Source organism: Canis aureus, chromosome X (genome assembly GCF_053574225.1).
Source record: "Canis aureus isolate CA01 chromosome X, VMU_Caureus_v.1.0, whole genome shotgun sequence".
NCBI classification, from domain to species: Eukaryota; Metazoa; Chordata; class Mammalia; order Carnivora; family Canidae; genus Canis; species Canis aureus.
The window spans coordinates 53,097,186-53,113,902 of record NC_135649.1 but is presented as its reverse complement, the minus strand read 5'-3'; the positions used below and the strand labels follow the sequence as shown (position 1 = coordinate 53,113,902).

General features: G+C 36.1%; 1 protein-coding gene across 5 annotated transcripts in view; it reads left to right on the top strand.

Annotated features, from left to right (window-relative positions):
• The window catches only part of DIAPH2 (diaphanous related formin 2), a 1,055,757-nt gene extending 1,041,186 nt beyond the window's left edge, over positions 1-14,571 (top strand). For all 5 annotated transcript variants that reach the window (XM_077888176.1, XM_077888175.1, XM_077888173.1 and 2 more), the window contains one exon: positions 8,730-14,571. Coding sequence is in view for 2 of the 5 variants with exons in the window: in XM_077888178.1 (XP_077744304.1) it covers positions 8,730-8,794 (65 nt within the window). In the remaining 3 variants the exon portion in view is untranslated. The remainder of the gene's footprint in view (positions 1-8,729) is intronic.
• Positions 14,572-16,717: the final 2,146 nt, after the last annotated feature.

Here is a 16,717-nt window from a genome sequence, read left to right as displayed (position 1 = left end):
CAGCAATACAAATCTACATCAAAAATAAGAAAGATCTCAAATAAATAATCTAACCTTATACCTAATGGAAATAGAGAAGAAAGAACAAACAACCTAAACTTAGTAGAAGGAAGAAAATAATAAAATTAGAGTGTAAATAAATGAAATATAGACCAAAAAAATGAAAAGATTAATGAAACCAAGAGATGTTCTTTGAAAAGATAAAAAAGATTGATAAACCTTTAGCCAGACACATCAAGAACAAAGATAAAGGACTCAAATAAAATCAGAAATGAAAGAGAAGTGACAACCAACAGTACAGAAATACAAAGGATTATAAGGGACTACTACAAAAAATTATATGCCAACAAATGGGACAACCCAGAAAAAAATGGATAAATTCCTAGAAACATACAATCTTCTGAAACTGAATGAGGAAGAAATAGAAAATCTGAACAGACTGATAATGAAAAGAAATTATTAATTAAAAAGAGGTGCAACACAAAAGTCCAGGACCAGATGTCTTCACAGGTTAATTCTATCAAACATTTAAAGAAGAGTTAATACCTATTCTTCTCAAATTATTACAAAAAATAAAAGAGGAAGGAAAGCTTCCAAATGTATTCTTCAAGGCCAGCATTACCCTTACCCCAAAACCTGACAAAGACACTGCAAAAAGACTTACAGGCCAATACTCCTGATGAACGTAGATTCAAAAGTCCTCAATGAAATACTAGAAAATCAAATTCAACAATATATTTAAAAAATTATTTTCCATTATCAAGCAGGATTTATCTAGTGATGCAAGAATGGTTCAATATCTACAAATCAATCAATGGTAATATATCACATTAATAAGAGAAAGGATAAAGACCATATGATTATTTCAAGAGATGCAGAAAAAGCATTTAACAAAATTCAACAAATGTTCATGATAAAATTTTTTTGAGATACAAAAAAAGCAGGTTTAGAGAGAACACATATCAGCATAATAAAGGCCATATCTGAAAAACCCATAACAAACATCATACCCTATGGTGAAAACCTGAAAGCTTTTCCGTTAATATTAGAAATAAGACAAGGGTGTCTACTCTGGTCACTTACATTCAACATACTACTAGAAGTCCTAGCTGTAGCAATCATACAAGAAAAAGAATTAAAATGCTTCCAAATTGATAAGGTATAAGTAAAACTATCATTATTTGCAGGTGACATGTTACTATATGTATAAACAATTCTATAGACTCCACCAGAAAACTATTAAATAAATAAATTTGGTGAAGCTGCAGGATACAAAATTAATATATAGAAATCTATTGCATTTCTTTTTTAAAGATTTATTATTTATTTTGGAGAGAATCTTTAAGCAGACTCCTTGCTGAGTGGTTAGCCTGACTTGGGGCTCAATTGCACCACCCATGGGATCATGACCTGAGCTGAAACTGAATCAGACATTCAAAAAACTGAGCCACCCAGGTGGTGTTATTGCTGTAACTAACAAAGTAGCAGAAATAAAAATTAAGGAAACAATCCCATTTACAACTGCACCAGAAAGAACACTGAGGAATAAATTTAACCAAAGTGAAACACCTGTATTTTGAAAACTATAAAACACTGATGAAAGAAATTGAAGGCAACACAAACAAATGGAAGATAGTCTATGATCATGGATTGAGATAACCAATCTTATCAAAATGTTAAGGGAAGCCCTGGTGGCTCAGCGGTTTAAAACGACCTTCAGCCCAGGGTGTGATCCTGGAGACCCAGGATCGAGTCTCACGTCAGGCTCCCTGCATGGAGCCTGCTTCTCCCTCTGCCTGTGTCTCTGCCTCTCCTTCTCTCTCTCTGTCTCTCATGAATAAATCAATACAATCTTTAAAAATTTTTTTAAATGTTGATACTACCCATAGCAATCTGTACATTCAATGTAATCCCTATCAAATAACCAGTAGCATGTTTTCACAGAACTAGAACAAAAAGCACTAGAACAAAATGCAGAAATAGAAACAGACTCATAAATACAGCAAACAAACTGGTGGTTGCCGGAGCAGAGAGGGATAGGAGATGGGCAAAATAGGGAAAAAGTATTAAGAAATATGAACTTCCAGTTATAAAATAAGTCAGGGGGATGAAAGACATAGCATAGGAAATGTAGTCAATAACATTGTAGTAACATTGTATGGTGATAGATTATAACTATACTTATCATGGTGAGCACTGCAGAGTGTGTAGAATTGTTGAATCATTGTGTTGTACAGCTGAAACATTTAACATTGTATATCAACTATAATTCAATAATAAAAATTAAAAAGTATAATAAAAAAGAAACCATGTGTTCCTAAAAACCCACAACACAAACTAAATAAACAGGTAATCAACAACTAAGAAAATAGTTCTGACAAATATTTAAATTGGTTACTATCTTTAATATGTAGATTCCAAAATAAAAACAAAGCAAAACCTAAGACTCCAGTAGATTAATGGCCAAGGGGCCTGGCCAGCATTTAAAGGAAGATATATAGATAATAACATATGGAAATTTCCACTTTACAAAGATTTGAAGAAATGCAAAAAAACAAATTACATGTCGTAATCACTTTTCATATTAGCACAGTTAAAAAAATTGATACCCAATAATGTGTTAACACAGATTCATGTACTTACTTCCAGTTGAATTTAAATTAATACAATTATTCTGGAATTCCATTTGGACTTAATTTTGCATCCTTAACAAACCCAGTTCCATACATGGTCTATAAAGGTAGAAGGATGTTCATTGTGAGTCTTTTATAATAGAAAAAATGGGAACACCTTAAATATCCAGCAGGAGAGAAATGGTTAACCAAATTGTGGTATATTTATATGAAATAAAAAGATTATGTGGCCATTAAAAATCATGTTTTCAATATCATGTTTCAAGAGTTTAGTGACATGGAAAATTTCTACAATAAAATGTTAAATGAAAATATAGAATACCAAATTGCACATATAGTTTAAGTTCAAGATATATATGTATCGGGAAGCCCAGGTGGCTCAGCAGTTTAGTGCTGCCTTCAGCCCAGGGCCTGATCCTGGAGACCCGGGATTGAGTCCCACATCGGGCTCCCTGCATGGAGCCTGCTTCTCCCACTGGCTGTGTCTCTGCCTCTCTCTCTCTCTCTCTTTCTCTCTCTGTCTGTGTGTCTCTCATGAATAAATAAATAAAATCTGTAAAAAAAAAAAGATATATGTATCTTGGGATGCCTGGGTGGCTCAGTCGGTTAAGCATCAACTTTTGTTTTCTGCTCAGGTTATGATCTCAGGGTCATGAAATCAAGCTCAGGGTCATGAGATCAAGCCCCTCACTGGGCTCTCCACTGGGCATGGAGTCTGCTTAAAATTGTCTCTTTACTTCTCCCTTTGCTCCTACCCCCTAGACTTGCGCACACATATGTGTGTGTGTGTGTGTGTGTGTGTGCTTTCTCTCTCTCTTAAAAAAAATATCTATTTTAAAGACGCTATCCCTATTCTGATAAGAGTGAAGAGAACAAATCTGGTCAAGTCATGGATCAACTGGCAATCCTCTCCAAGAGACTAGGCCAAAGCCTAATTTAGCTGCCACCTTCCAGTCAATTCTAGTAATGAGAAACTATCAGTTTAGGATCCCCAAAATCACAGAGAAAAGCATAAATTAAACAGCTTTGGAATCATGGGACACAAGGGGAAAATATAAGTTTATAGGAGACTATTTTAGTATAACAGTCTAAGATAAATTATCTTTCTTTCACCAGTGTTTGGAAAGCATCTACTCAATAGACATTTTCTGAAGCATCATTAGTTTTCTTGGTTTTCTTAGCCTAAGCCGCATAAACCCAGTCCCTCTGCTTTATTTGTTGGAAATAATGCCTACCCATTGATGGTCGATCATTGCTTTTGAAGAGCTTTGGAGGAAACAAAGTTCACGGTAAATCTCAAGAGGTTTTCTTTTACTTTGTTTTCTCGCATTAAAATGGGATATTTTGTAATACAATATGCAGTATATACCAAACACATTTATTTTATGTTACCCTGATGGTAAAGTGCATTATGTTAGGTTAACACTGATACATCTACATGCCTATGAATACTAGGGAGGAAACTATTCTTCCATAGACAACAGATAGACTCAATGTGAGGGGAAATGAATAATGGACATGGCCTTTTTATCACAGTTTTTCCATCTCAACATGTCCTACTCATGAATTATACAAGATGTATCCTTGTACCTTTGGCATACACTCACTCTGTTGGAAGATTAATTGTACATTCTCAGGTTACATACCATAGGCTTGAGTACTTTAGTCTGTCTCACATCATGTTTGGTTAAACTTTATTTGTAATATGCTTAGTCCTCAGTTATTTCACTTGACAAAATTTTCAGTAAGAAGGAAATTAGTGATGTAAATTTAGCTATTGGTCTGAAACTTTGGAATATCCAAAGTTATTTGGATAACAATAATTTTTCATCATTAAAAATTTAATTTTTTAATTAAAAAATTAATTTAATTTTTCATCATTAAAAATATCCAAGATATTTTTTGGATGATGTGCTTTGTACATAGTTGCTAAATGAATGAATGAATGGATTTTAGCTCAATACAGTAAAGGGATTTAATCCATTTACTATAGGACTCAGTAGGGAAGGTTTTGAGATGAATGTCAAATCAATTTATATTCAGAAAAAGCATAAAGATTATTGCTCTTATGACAGTGGAGAAATCATGACATTGGTTTGAACTGGTTAACTTCATACTCAGAATGCGCAGAAGCATGTTAAAGTTGGGCTATGTATTCATATTCTCTTCGGTGACAGATTAGAATATTGCTTTAGTTTTGATCACCCTTCTTCCATAGAAGGCACATTTTTGTATAACTATGGACTTCTCCAACTTCACATTATGACCAGGTCACTCTCTGTAATATCAGAATCTTTTCACCTTCACATGAGGCATATTTCAAAGACAAGCCTTTGATAATCAAAGAGAGTACCTAACTATGGTGGATTTGGAAGGTAAATCTTGGGACTGACATCTCAGGCTTTTACTGCTGCATTAATTATTGGTTAACAAACAGTAGAATTTCTTTTTTAAAGATTTATTTATTTATTCATGAGAGACATACAGAGAGGCAGAGAGCTAGACAGAGGCAAAAGCAGGCTCCTCACAGGGAGCCTGATGTGGGACTCGATTCCAGGACTCCAGGATCACGCCCTGAGCCGAAGGCAGAGGCCCAACTGTTGAGCCACCCAGGTGTCCCAACAGTAGAATTTCTTAATGAATTCTTAGATCATGAGGACAAATTAGACACTGTAGGCCTTCTTATTCACTATCATGTTACCTTATACATTAAGAAAATGAAAGCAGAAAAAAGATATGGCAAATCATGTTTCCCCCATCCTCTAATAAAATGTGTTTTCCTGGATCTCATTGCACAATATCCCCAACAAGTATAAAACAGATAGATGTCCCTCCCCACACTTCTTCCTTTCTTTCATTTCTAAAAAGACAACAGGCAAATTGGAAAGAGAAGCCACTGTTTGTTAACAAAGCCCTCCACATCATCTCAGGTGAGTACATATGTTTTAAACTATTTACATTTTTGAGGAGAGGTTCCTAACTTTGCCATCTAAACTATTCTAGTATCAACAGTGTTGAGTGAATAAGACTTGCTATAAAAGTGAATTTGAGGGCACATGGGTGGCTCAGTCTGCTAAGTGTCTGCCTTTGGCTCAGGTCATGATCCTGGGGTCCTGGGATCGAGCCCCACATAGGGCTCCTGTTCAGTGAGGAGCCTGCTTCTCTCTCCCTCTGCCCAGTACCTCCTCCCAGCTCATGGTTTCTCTTATGTGCTCTGTCTCCCATGTGCTCACTCTCTTTCTCTCTCAAATAAATAAATAAATTCTTTTTAAAAAAGTGAATTTGGTTTAATCTGAATCTCCTACAACTCTATAATCATCACATGGGCATCCACTTCCTTCACCTATGTCTCCAAATAGGAAATATGGTCACTCTTGCAATCACCCAAATTACTTTATCACCTCTGATAGCAATAATATGCAACGTTTGCTTTTATCATAAATTTAACATTAACTATGTGCCCTGACCTAATGAGGGTCATGCCAGATTTTTACCCATTAGTATTTAATACTATAATTATAGAATTTTTATTTCAAAAAATTCACTGATTCTCAATCTTTAACTCAAAGAAGACATGAATTTGAACATGAAATTTTTTCATCATTAAATTGCAAGCTATTGTGAAAAAAGATGAATATATATATTAATGTCATATAGATTTATAAACATATCATCTTCTAAATTACACTTTCTGTCTAATCCATACAAACCTAGAATATATGCAGAAAATTGTAATTAGATCACAAAATTCAGATTAGTCATTGTTGCCATTGTTTCTAGTGGCATGTTTTCCATAAATAAAGTTGTACATTGACATTTCAAAAATACATAGTAACCTTTTCAGAATTGCTTCCTCTCATAATTATCTCATTAACATAAGGATCAGTTAGGAACCAAAAATACATAGAGAGAAGGGAGAGAGGGAGGAAATGAATAGTTCTCTGCTGTGCATGCCAAGAACTAAATTTGGGCCCTGAACCAGTGTTTATCCTGCTTTCCAAAACCTTCAATGCCCTTTCCTCAGTTTATTTTCACCTGAAAGTATTTTCTCATACCAAATGCTACCAATAAGTGAATCCTGACACCACGTCGTTTAATGCTGTGAGTCCAGGTTTTTTTTTTTTTTTTTGAGTCCAGGTTTTTTAATGTGGTACTGTCTTTAGTCCAGTGGGTTGTGAGTGATGATATGGGAAGCCAGTGGCATTCCTGGAGTGAGTGCAATGCCAATTAACCTTAGTGTGTAGGACCACCAAGGCACAAGCCCTTTTTTGAACTGGGACAATCCTCTGAGAATGGTACCATCATTCTTGTATCTGGTGGCTTTTAACACTGAATGTTTAAATGCCAGCAAAGCATTGGTAACCAATATATTATAATCTCATTTTAAATGTTTTCTAAGAAGTCTCAAACCAATCTGTATGCAAACTAGTGACATCTAAGTAATAAGCCCTTTATTTATTTGTCTGTTTATTTATTTATTTACTTATTTATTCACGAGAGACACACAGAGAGAGATAGAGGCAGAGAGACACAGGCAGAGGAAGAAGCAGGCTCCATGCAGGGAGCCCGACGTGGGACTCGATCCCCAATAAGCCCTTTATCTAGGAATGTTATCTTCACATTTTTTGCTGAATTTTAATCGGTATCACAAACTAAATAATGACTTTTTAAAATGGTATCTTTAAAAGGATACCCAAATAATCCTTCACTCAAATCTCTTAATAGAGAAAATGCCTTTCTCACCTCTCAGTGATATTATTGCATTTATAAGGCACTTTAAGCTTAAGGCTGGTTGGCTTGGCGCAGTCATATGTGGTGTTAACAAGGCCAAGGTTATGGAAGCTAGTTAGCTTTGTTCTATGTACTGACCATGGGCTACCAGGAATCAGTGTAGAGACACTGGCACAGAGCGGAAAGGTCCCACAGCAAAACCTCAGTACTTCTCACAGTCCATCCTCCACATAGGACAGGCAGGATGTGTTCTTTGGGCATCATCATTTCAGGAAGGATGTGGTTAGTAGCTGGGGAAGCCCCAATATCTACCTCTGAACAAAGCAGTCCTGATATTTAGACATTAACTTTGCATTATAATCCCCCATCATACTACTGATTTGCTGTGTAACCTTCATCATCAAAGCAGAAATAATAGGATAGAGTGAAATAGACACCTCCCAGGGATATTGAGTGAATTAACAAATTAACAAGTGTAAAGTGCTAGCATTTATGTAAGTTCTGGTGGTGGTTATTATTTCTAGGGACCTAGTCCCATTTTAAATAGAGAATCTAGGTGTATTATGTCTTTGTCAGAAAGGGCTTTTCACCCACATCAATTGCATTTAAGCTGAGCATAAAACAGAGGTGATAATAACATATTAGTGATTATCACAATGCAGAGCTGTAAACCTTTTTCTATTACAGCTAAAACTATTTTGAGCAACTGTCAATGCTTTTAAACTCTGCGTTCCAAGCTTTGTGCCAGCAGTTATCGCTATAGTGATTATTCTTCCTGTGATGGGTGAGGGGAATAGGACCTATTCATTATTCATTCCCATAATGACTATATTATGTATTGGATATATTTGCATCATACAATCAAGCAAAGATTCAGTAGCTGGTTTGATTGGCACATATTGCCATCATTAAAAAGTAAAAATTCTTTTCTGCTCTGCCTACCTGGCGTCCTCTAGAGGTAGCCCATATACGGATAGAAAACTCATGGGGGACAAAAAGAAAACTCATGGGGAATTGAAGTGCTTTCCAACAAAAGCACTGTACAAAGATCCTTTCAATTTGACATCTCTACCAAGGAATTTTGTTGTCACCTGCAATTTCCAACGGGACTGTGCTTGAGAGAATTCTTCCATTTCTTTCATCATTCTTATTACACTTACCAAGAAAAGTTATTTATTGCTGATTGCAGGACTCTTGAACTCAGCCTGGGAGCTGCAACATGAACTACTCAAATCTGGGCTCCTTGTTACTTATCTACATATTCATTTGAAGTGATTTTCCGGACAATTTGAAAACCTCTCTTGATCCTACATTGTATAATAGCCACTAGCTCATGTGTTTTTGGTTCTTTTTTCTGTCTTACAGATAACAGACGAGTGCCATTGGAAAGGTCACGCTCTCGCCACAATGGAGCTATCTCATCCAAGTGATTCCTGATGCCAAAGAATATGAAAATATTTAAGTAAACAAAATTATACATTTTGAGAAGAACAAAACATCCACTCAAGGGAGGGAGAGGAAATAAATGCATTTATGCAAGGATCAAGCTAAGCTGGGTGAAATAACATTGTAAAGCTATTGCAAGATGCCACTCACAATTATGCTAATACAAACACAGTTACAAGGATTATAAAAACATGTTCCATTTTAGTGTAAAGATGTGTATTATTTGTTACTGTGTGTGACCTGATGGTAATGATGAAAAGTATAAGAGTTCAAAAGCATTCAGTCTGTCAAAAAATTACAATGTTAATCAATTTTGGGGGTCACCTCCCCTCAAAAAAAGGAAATGAAAGGAATAGAAAGAAAGAATTATTCAATATCTGCTTTTGATTCCTGTTACATAGAAAAAGAAAAGGCCAATGACAATGTGTGTATTAATGATTTGGAGAGGCACTCTGTAAGAGAAGCCATTTTGGAAACTAAAAAAAATTACTGCTGCGACCCCATGAGTTTATTTAGAATCTTATCTCAAGTGAAAGCTGGTGGATTCATCTGCTTTGGCTGAAATTAAACTTATCATTAATCTAGAGTTTCAGCATGATGTTGCAGGCACTTATCATTGCTAAAAATAAACCAGAGTTTAACAGAAGCAGTTAGAGAAAGTGATTTAAACTTCATTTAAAGAGGTATTTTCTATTTATGCACATATATCTACTTTATACAAATACTTCATATCACTATTTTTGACAAAAACCTTACGATTTTAATGTTTATTCTGAGATGAACCTGAAAATTATATTACCTTTACTAAGCTTTTTAAAAGGTAAATATTGATTCCTGTTCTCTGTGGTTTATTTCTTCTATTGCTTCTTTCTCCCATGGCCCCCTTAAAAGCAGGGAATAGAGTTTCTAAAAGACCTGAGAGGAAAAAGATTTCTCTCCACAGGCAGCAGGAAACTTTCTGAAAGGTCAACTGTTTTATTTGCCTTTCTACTCCTCTTTCCAATTCTGCCTTGTAGTCTGAAGAAGAAAAAAAAATTATATATATGTATGTGTATATATGTGTATGTGTTTTTATCTCCCGCTACAATAATTCCACAACCCAGTGGCCAAGTGAACTTCTCAGTCATCATCATACTTACTTACCTTGTATTAACAAATTAAAATGATGCTGCCAAAACAACCCTGGAGAAAAAAACAGACTCTATATTTTTCTTAAATAGATGAAGGCATAGAAATTATACTTCACTTGTCTATTACTTTAAGATACACATTGAAATAATGTGGTATAACTTCTCTGGAGTGCAATTTTTTGTATATTTTTATTAGAGTTCAATTTCCCAAAATATAGTATAACATTGAGTGCTCATCCCATCAAGTGCCCCCCTCAGTGCCTGTCACCCAGTCACCCCATCCCCCTGCCCACCTCTTCTTACACTACCCCTTGTTTGTTTCCCAGAGTTAGGAGTCTCTCATGTTTTGTCACCCTCTCCACTTTTTTTTTGTAAGATTTTTTTTGTATATTTTTTATTGGAGTTCGATTTGCCAACATATAGCATAACACCCAGTGCTCATCCCATCAAGTGCCCCCCTTAGTGCCCGTCACCCAGTCACCCCAACTCCCTGCCCACCTCCCCTTCCACTACCCCTTGTTTGTTTCCCAGAGTTAGGAGACTCTCATGTTTTGTCACCCTCTCCATTTTTTTTTGTAATATTGGGTTTTTTTTGTATATTTTTTATTGGAGTTCGATTTGCCAACATATAGCATAACACCCAGTGCTCATCCCATCAAGTGCCCCCCCTCAGTGCCCGTCACCCAGTCACCCCAACCCCCTGCCCACCTCCCCTTCCACTACCCCTTGTTCGTTTCCCAGAGTTAGGAGTCTCTCATGTTCTGTCACCCTCACTGATATTTCCCACTCATTTTCTCTCTGGAGTGTAATTTTAAAATTAATCCATGGAGATGATTGTGACTACTGTAAAAAATTTCTTATATGTATATTTCTTATATAGAAAATCCTATTTCTACTTCTCCAAAACACATTATAGACATTCAGAAAGAACAAATGACTGGCTTGGCAAGTCACCATTTGAAATAATGTAAACAAGTGACCAATAATTCACAATCCCCTTTATATAGAGGTATTCAAACTGCTTGCTTTTCCTCCAGTGCATTCTTACTTGGGTATGATATTTTAAAAGTTTCTGAAGCTGCTACAATAGAGAAATCAAAAGGAAGAACAGTATCTGATATTTTACAATTTTAGCCTATCTTAAGACACACACGTATGCATACACAAACAAGTTTAGGGGATATATCAATTTCATATACTTTTCCTTAACAACAGAGATATACAAATTCATGTAAATAATTAATGTGTGTAATTTTTACTTCACAAATTCTCTTCTGAAATCTTTGTGATCTGACCTGAGTCTTTTGATAGCCTTTCTGGCTGTAGGAAAATGATATTTTGAAATATTAACCCTGACTAAAATTTAGGGGCATTTGCCATGCTATATTATCAAGATGGTCAGGAAAAAAAAAGATGGTCAGGATAGAAATATTGATGTGTATCACCTTTTCCAGTTGTGAACCTGCCTTATTTTTTAGTTTATGGGAAAGAATGAATGAAATACTATTGTTGATAAATTATATATTTGTATTTAGAGAAATCCCACATGGTTTCCACAAACAGTATGGAACCTTTCAGGGTCTTTCATGAGGTTCCAATAATTGAGTTAAAGGATTTGCTTCCCAGATTTATAATGGTCCTGCTTTAGTCATTTGCAGTTTTGTTCGAGATTAAAAATTATCACCAGAAAAAATACATAGTGACAGTTTTAGTATAGAACCAAATTACACTAAAGTCTTTTGTTAGCTTTATTACTGTCACAGTGAGAAGCACCAATTTATGCAGATTTTCTTCAGAATGATTTTTAAAAATACAAAATCCTTAAAATGTTTACTAGTTGGATTAGTTTCCTCTGGCTGCTATAACAAAGTACCACAAACTTGTTGGCTTATCAAATTAGAAATGTATTCTGTCATGGTCCCTGTTGCAAGATGTCCAAAATAAAGATCTATGCTCCCTCCACAGTTTCTGGAGGAAAATCTTCCCTTGCCTCTCCCAGCATGTAGTGATGGCTTTTGGCCTTCTTTGGGGTATGGCTACATCTGTCTCTAATCACTTTCTCCTCTGTGTATCTAAACTTCCTATGCCTCTCTTATAAGATCCTTTTTCCCAAATAAGGCAACAGTCACAGGTTCTGCGAGTTAGGATGTGGGCATACCTTTTTTGGATTCCCCCTCCCCCGCTGCCAGCCCACTACAGTCTGCCCTCTGGACCCAAAAATTTATATCTGTCCCATGTGCAAAATATATTCACCCTATCTCAACATTCCCAAAAGTCTCAACCTATTACAGCATCAACTCTAAGTCTAAAATTTCATCCAAACATCATCAGTTCAATAGTCCCATCATCTAGATCATCTAAATCAGGTATAGATGAAAATCCTGGGGCATAATTCCTCTCCAAAAGTGAATAAATGAAGCAAAGCAAGTCATCTGCTTCCAAAATACAATGATGGAAGAGGCATAGGGCAATAGTTATAGACATTTCTATTCCAAAACGGAAAATGGAAAGTAAAAAGAAGTCACATGACCTGATGACTTTCAAAATTTATCCAGGGAAAAATCCCCTTGGGTTTCTTGACCTTATAGTCCTCCTTGTTTAAGGACTCCTTCCTTTAGGCCTGCAGTTTGGGCCTCTTAGCCTATGGATTAATTCTCTGTCTCTGTGCCCATGGCTTGCACTTCTGTCTCTGCTCCCCTGCGTGGGCCTCTGCCTCTGTACCTGCAGTTCTGCTCTAAGAATGATCCTTTATATTATTGAAGGATAGCACGTGTTTGCAGTTTTATCATCCTGTTTATTGCCTGTAAAATTTTGGTAGTCTGACAACCTTCTCTTATTTTGTCCTGTCTCGGTCCTTTTCAGACTAAACTAGAACTGTTTCTCAAAAACTTTCTGGGCCTCCCATGTATGTCAAATTGATTCGATACTGAGATAAGAGTCCTCCAGATCTTTGCTGGATAAAGCCATCTCTATTCTTGGCTTCTATTGAGGTGGTTGAGTGGATCAATGAGTCAATGCCTAATCTCTTCAGCACTAACCAGAGGTTGGCTTTATCTCCAGAGCACACTATCCTAAGAGTGCATCAGCTAATTTTAGCATCTTTTGCAATCTGAAATAGGCTCAAAACTTCCTGAATTATTAAGTGCTGGTTCCTTTCTGCTTAACAATTATTTCCTCAATTTACTTCTTTCCTCTAGTATTTTACTATAAATTCAAGAGGAAAATAGGCCCTACCTCCTCCTACTTCCTACCTCTACACTTTGCTTGGAAATCTCAGCCAACATCCAGGTTCATCACTTACAAATTCTACTTTCCACACAGCTGTTGGAAACAATTCAGATAAGGTCTTTGCCACTATATAGGAAGGATCACTTCTCTCTAGTTTCCAATAAAATATTCCTCAGTTCCTTCTGAGCTCACCAGAAGCATCTTTAACAATCATATTTCCAACAGCAGTGTATGATTTTTTTCTATCATATGCATCACAATTCTTCCAGGCTCTACCCATTATCTACTCCAAAGCCATTTCCACATTTTTATTTATTCATTATAGGAGTACCTTACTTCCTATTACCAAAATCTGTATTAGGTTCCTGTGGCTGCTGTAACAATACACAAAATATGGTAGCTTAAAACAACATAAATCTATTCTCTTATTGTTTTGTGAGCCAAAAGTCCTAAATTGAGCTCTTGGCAGGTCTGTACTCCCTCTGAAAGCTCCAGAAGAAAATCTGGTCCTGGTCTATTCCAGTTTCTTGTGACTGTCATTCTTTCCTTGACTTGTGGCCAAATCTCTCTCTGCTTTGTTTTCACATTACTTTTCCTTCTGTTTATCTAATCTACCTCTGCCTCTCTCTTATAAGAACACTTGTTGTGGAATTTAGGACTCACCTGGCTTATCCATAAAATTATCCTTATCTCAATATTCTTAATTATATCCATGAAGACCCTTTTTCCAAATAGCATTAACATCACAGGTTCCAGGAATTAGAACATGGACATATTTTGGGGAAGCCATCATCTGGCTCACTACGGTAGTCAATGCACATAAATGTACTTTTCACTTCTTAAAATGCATTCTTGGTGCTTAAGCCAAACTCAAGTTTTCCTGTAAAAGCTATTGTCTGTAGGCTACCGCATGCTTTGATATTATATAGCTGAACAGGCTATTCCAAAATTTGGTTGATAGTTTTGCTACTATGACCAATGCTTAGTTTGAAAAAATAATTGGTTCCAACTCTGAGCTCTGGTGTTTCCCTTCTGCCCCTTTTATGGAGTATTTGACCAAATGTCTTCCATAATTTACAATGCAGGCATAAAACTGCCTCTGATGCAGAAGGGTTCTTTACAAGCTGACTTTAGATATTGTGAATCCCTCAGCTGAAGAGAGAGGTGATGGCAAAGCCTGCTTTGAATGGGTATTGAGACTGTGCCCATATCAAGACACCTAGAAGAAGTATTTTAGTAGCAATAGAATTGCAGATTCATGCTCTCATTTTGCTTCAGATCAACCACCTGCCTCTTCACAGGACCCAGAATGACTTGCAACCTACATGTAATGCATACTTACTTAATAAATAAAGTAATAAATAAATAAATAATAAATAAATAAAGTTAAGATATACATTAAATGTTGTCTGCCTATGGTAATATTAATAATGAATGAAAAGGCACAAACTGAAGTATAAAGGCAGGATGTAAGAACATTTTAGATGGAGAAGCTTCAACTGAACAGAACTACAAGAGTGTTTCTTTAAACACCAGATCAGGTGGAAATCATGGGACATATTCAGACACACATAATGGTGGGAATCATAAGATTTTCTTTAAGTATTCCTTAGCACTTCTTGCCAGCATAGTGTAGAAATATTTGCATAACTTAAAAGTCCAGAAAAGCCAGAAGGGTGATTTATATCTTCCAGGGAAACTCTTTACACAGAAAAGAGTGGTTTTGTTTTGTTTTGTTTGTTTTTGTCTTGATTATAGAATAAATGCAAATGGACTTCAAATGCTTAGAGGGGTAAAAATCTGGAATGTGTAATAAAGCATTGTGTATAATTATTCTCTGGAAGTCTTTTAAAAGAATATCTTATCATGGATGGGTTGACTTGAAGACGGAGGGTTAGACAAGGTAATAACCAGATCTATAAATAATATGATCCAAATTACCTGGCAAGGCCATTGTTTCCCATGGAATTTTGGGTTGCTCTGGGAATCAAATACATTAGCTTATTTTTTCTCCACCAGAGGCAAATTCTGTAGTGGGAGTCTGAAAACCTTAGTATCTACAACTAGGGGAATTTGAGCTTAATGCCATGAACTCAAAGGAAAGTGGAAATCTAGAAATTGATATGTATGCAATGAATGCAACGTGGCATATAGTTTTGATTTATAATGAAAGGAAATGTATAGCCAAAGATCCCATTTAAAGACTGAATTTATTTAGATGCCTAGAGTCTCAAATAAATATTATTATAGTCAATATACATTGTAGGAGATAACAACTTGCAAATTCATGAATTATGTGACTTTCTTTCTAGTTCTTGGAGATTAACCAGAATTCAGTCTCAAGTCATGATGACCATGCATGTTAGTTAATAGAGATTCAGCCAATATTTTCACCTATATTTTGGCTAATTGATGTCTAGACAATATTTTCACCTTTTGATGTTTATGAGCAAAGTATAAGAGCTCTTATAATAATAAACCCTTAACTTCATTAATTTGCTGAAGCCTCCAGTGTGGCTATTCTAATGACTGAGTACCCATTCAGTGAACATTGCTTTTTAGGGCACAATTATGAATTAAACATAGCTTTTGCCTTCAGGAGTCTCATGGTCTAGTGGGAAATGGGACATGTACAAAAAGAATTGTAATCTAAGGTGGAAAGAAAGTGATCAGTGTCATAAGAGTGGGATAGATAACGCCTATGGGGGTTAAGGAAAACACAAATCACTTAGTTTTAGAGAAGTGAAGTATAGGTATTGAAGTGGGAAGCAGGTATCAGTGTAGACATTTTTGGCACAGTGATACTTAAAGGGTAAATAGGTTTGGATATATGAAGCTTTTATTTAGTCAGTTTTTTTTAATTTTTATTTATTTATGATAGTCACACAGAGAGAGAGAGGGAGGCAGAGACACAGGCAGAGGGAGAAGCAGGCTCCATGCACCAGGAGCCTGATGTGGGATTCGATCCTGGGTCTCCAGGATCACGCCCTGGGCCAAAGGCAGGCGCCAAACCACTGCACCACCCAGGGATCCCTATTTAGTCAGTTTTTAATGAGAACCTCATTAAAATAATAATCGCAATGCTAGGCTCTGAGAATATAACAGTGAATCAAATAGGTGTGGTCCCTATTCTCATGAAGCTTAGGTTTTTTTGAGGAAGGATTGAAGGCATGAGCAGAACAAACTTAGATATGCATATGTTTGACTAGAGTGTAAGGTCCATGAAAAGCAGCAGTGGTTGTGTATTTAGGGCTTGATCTTATAAATAGTAGGGAAATACTGAGGGATTTTGAGGAAAGCAATGATAATGGAGCACTTAAGGAAGATGATGCTGGAAGCTCTGTGTAGGACAGAAGTAGAGGTCACAGAAGGCCAACTTTGTTGGAAGCTATTGCAATACTTTTGATAAATAATGAGGGCTTAAACTAGGGTAGCATCTAGGGTAGAGACAGTTCTAAGTGGCATGTAATCCAGCAATGATTAGATGTTAAGGGTATTTACTCAAGGGAGGATTCAAAATTGACACTAAGGTTTTAGACCTGAGTGACT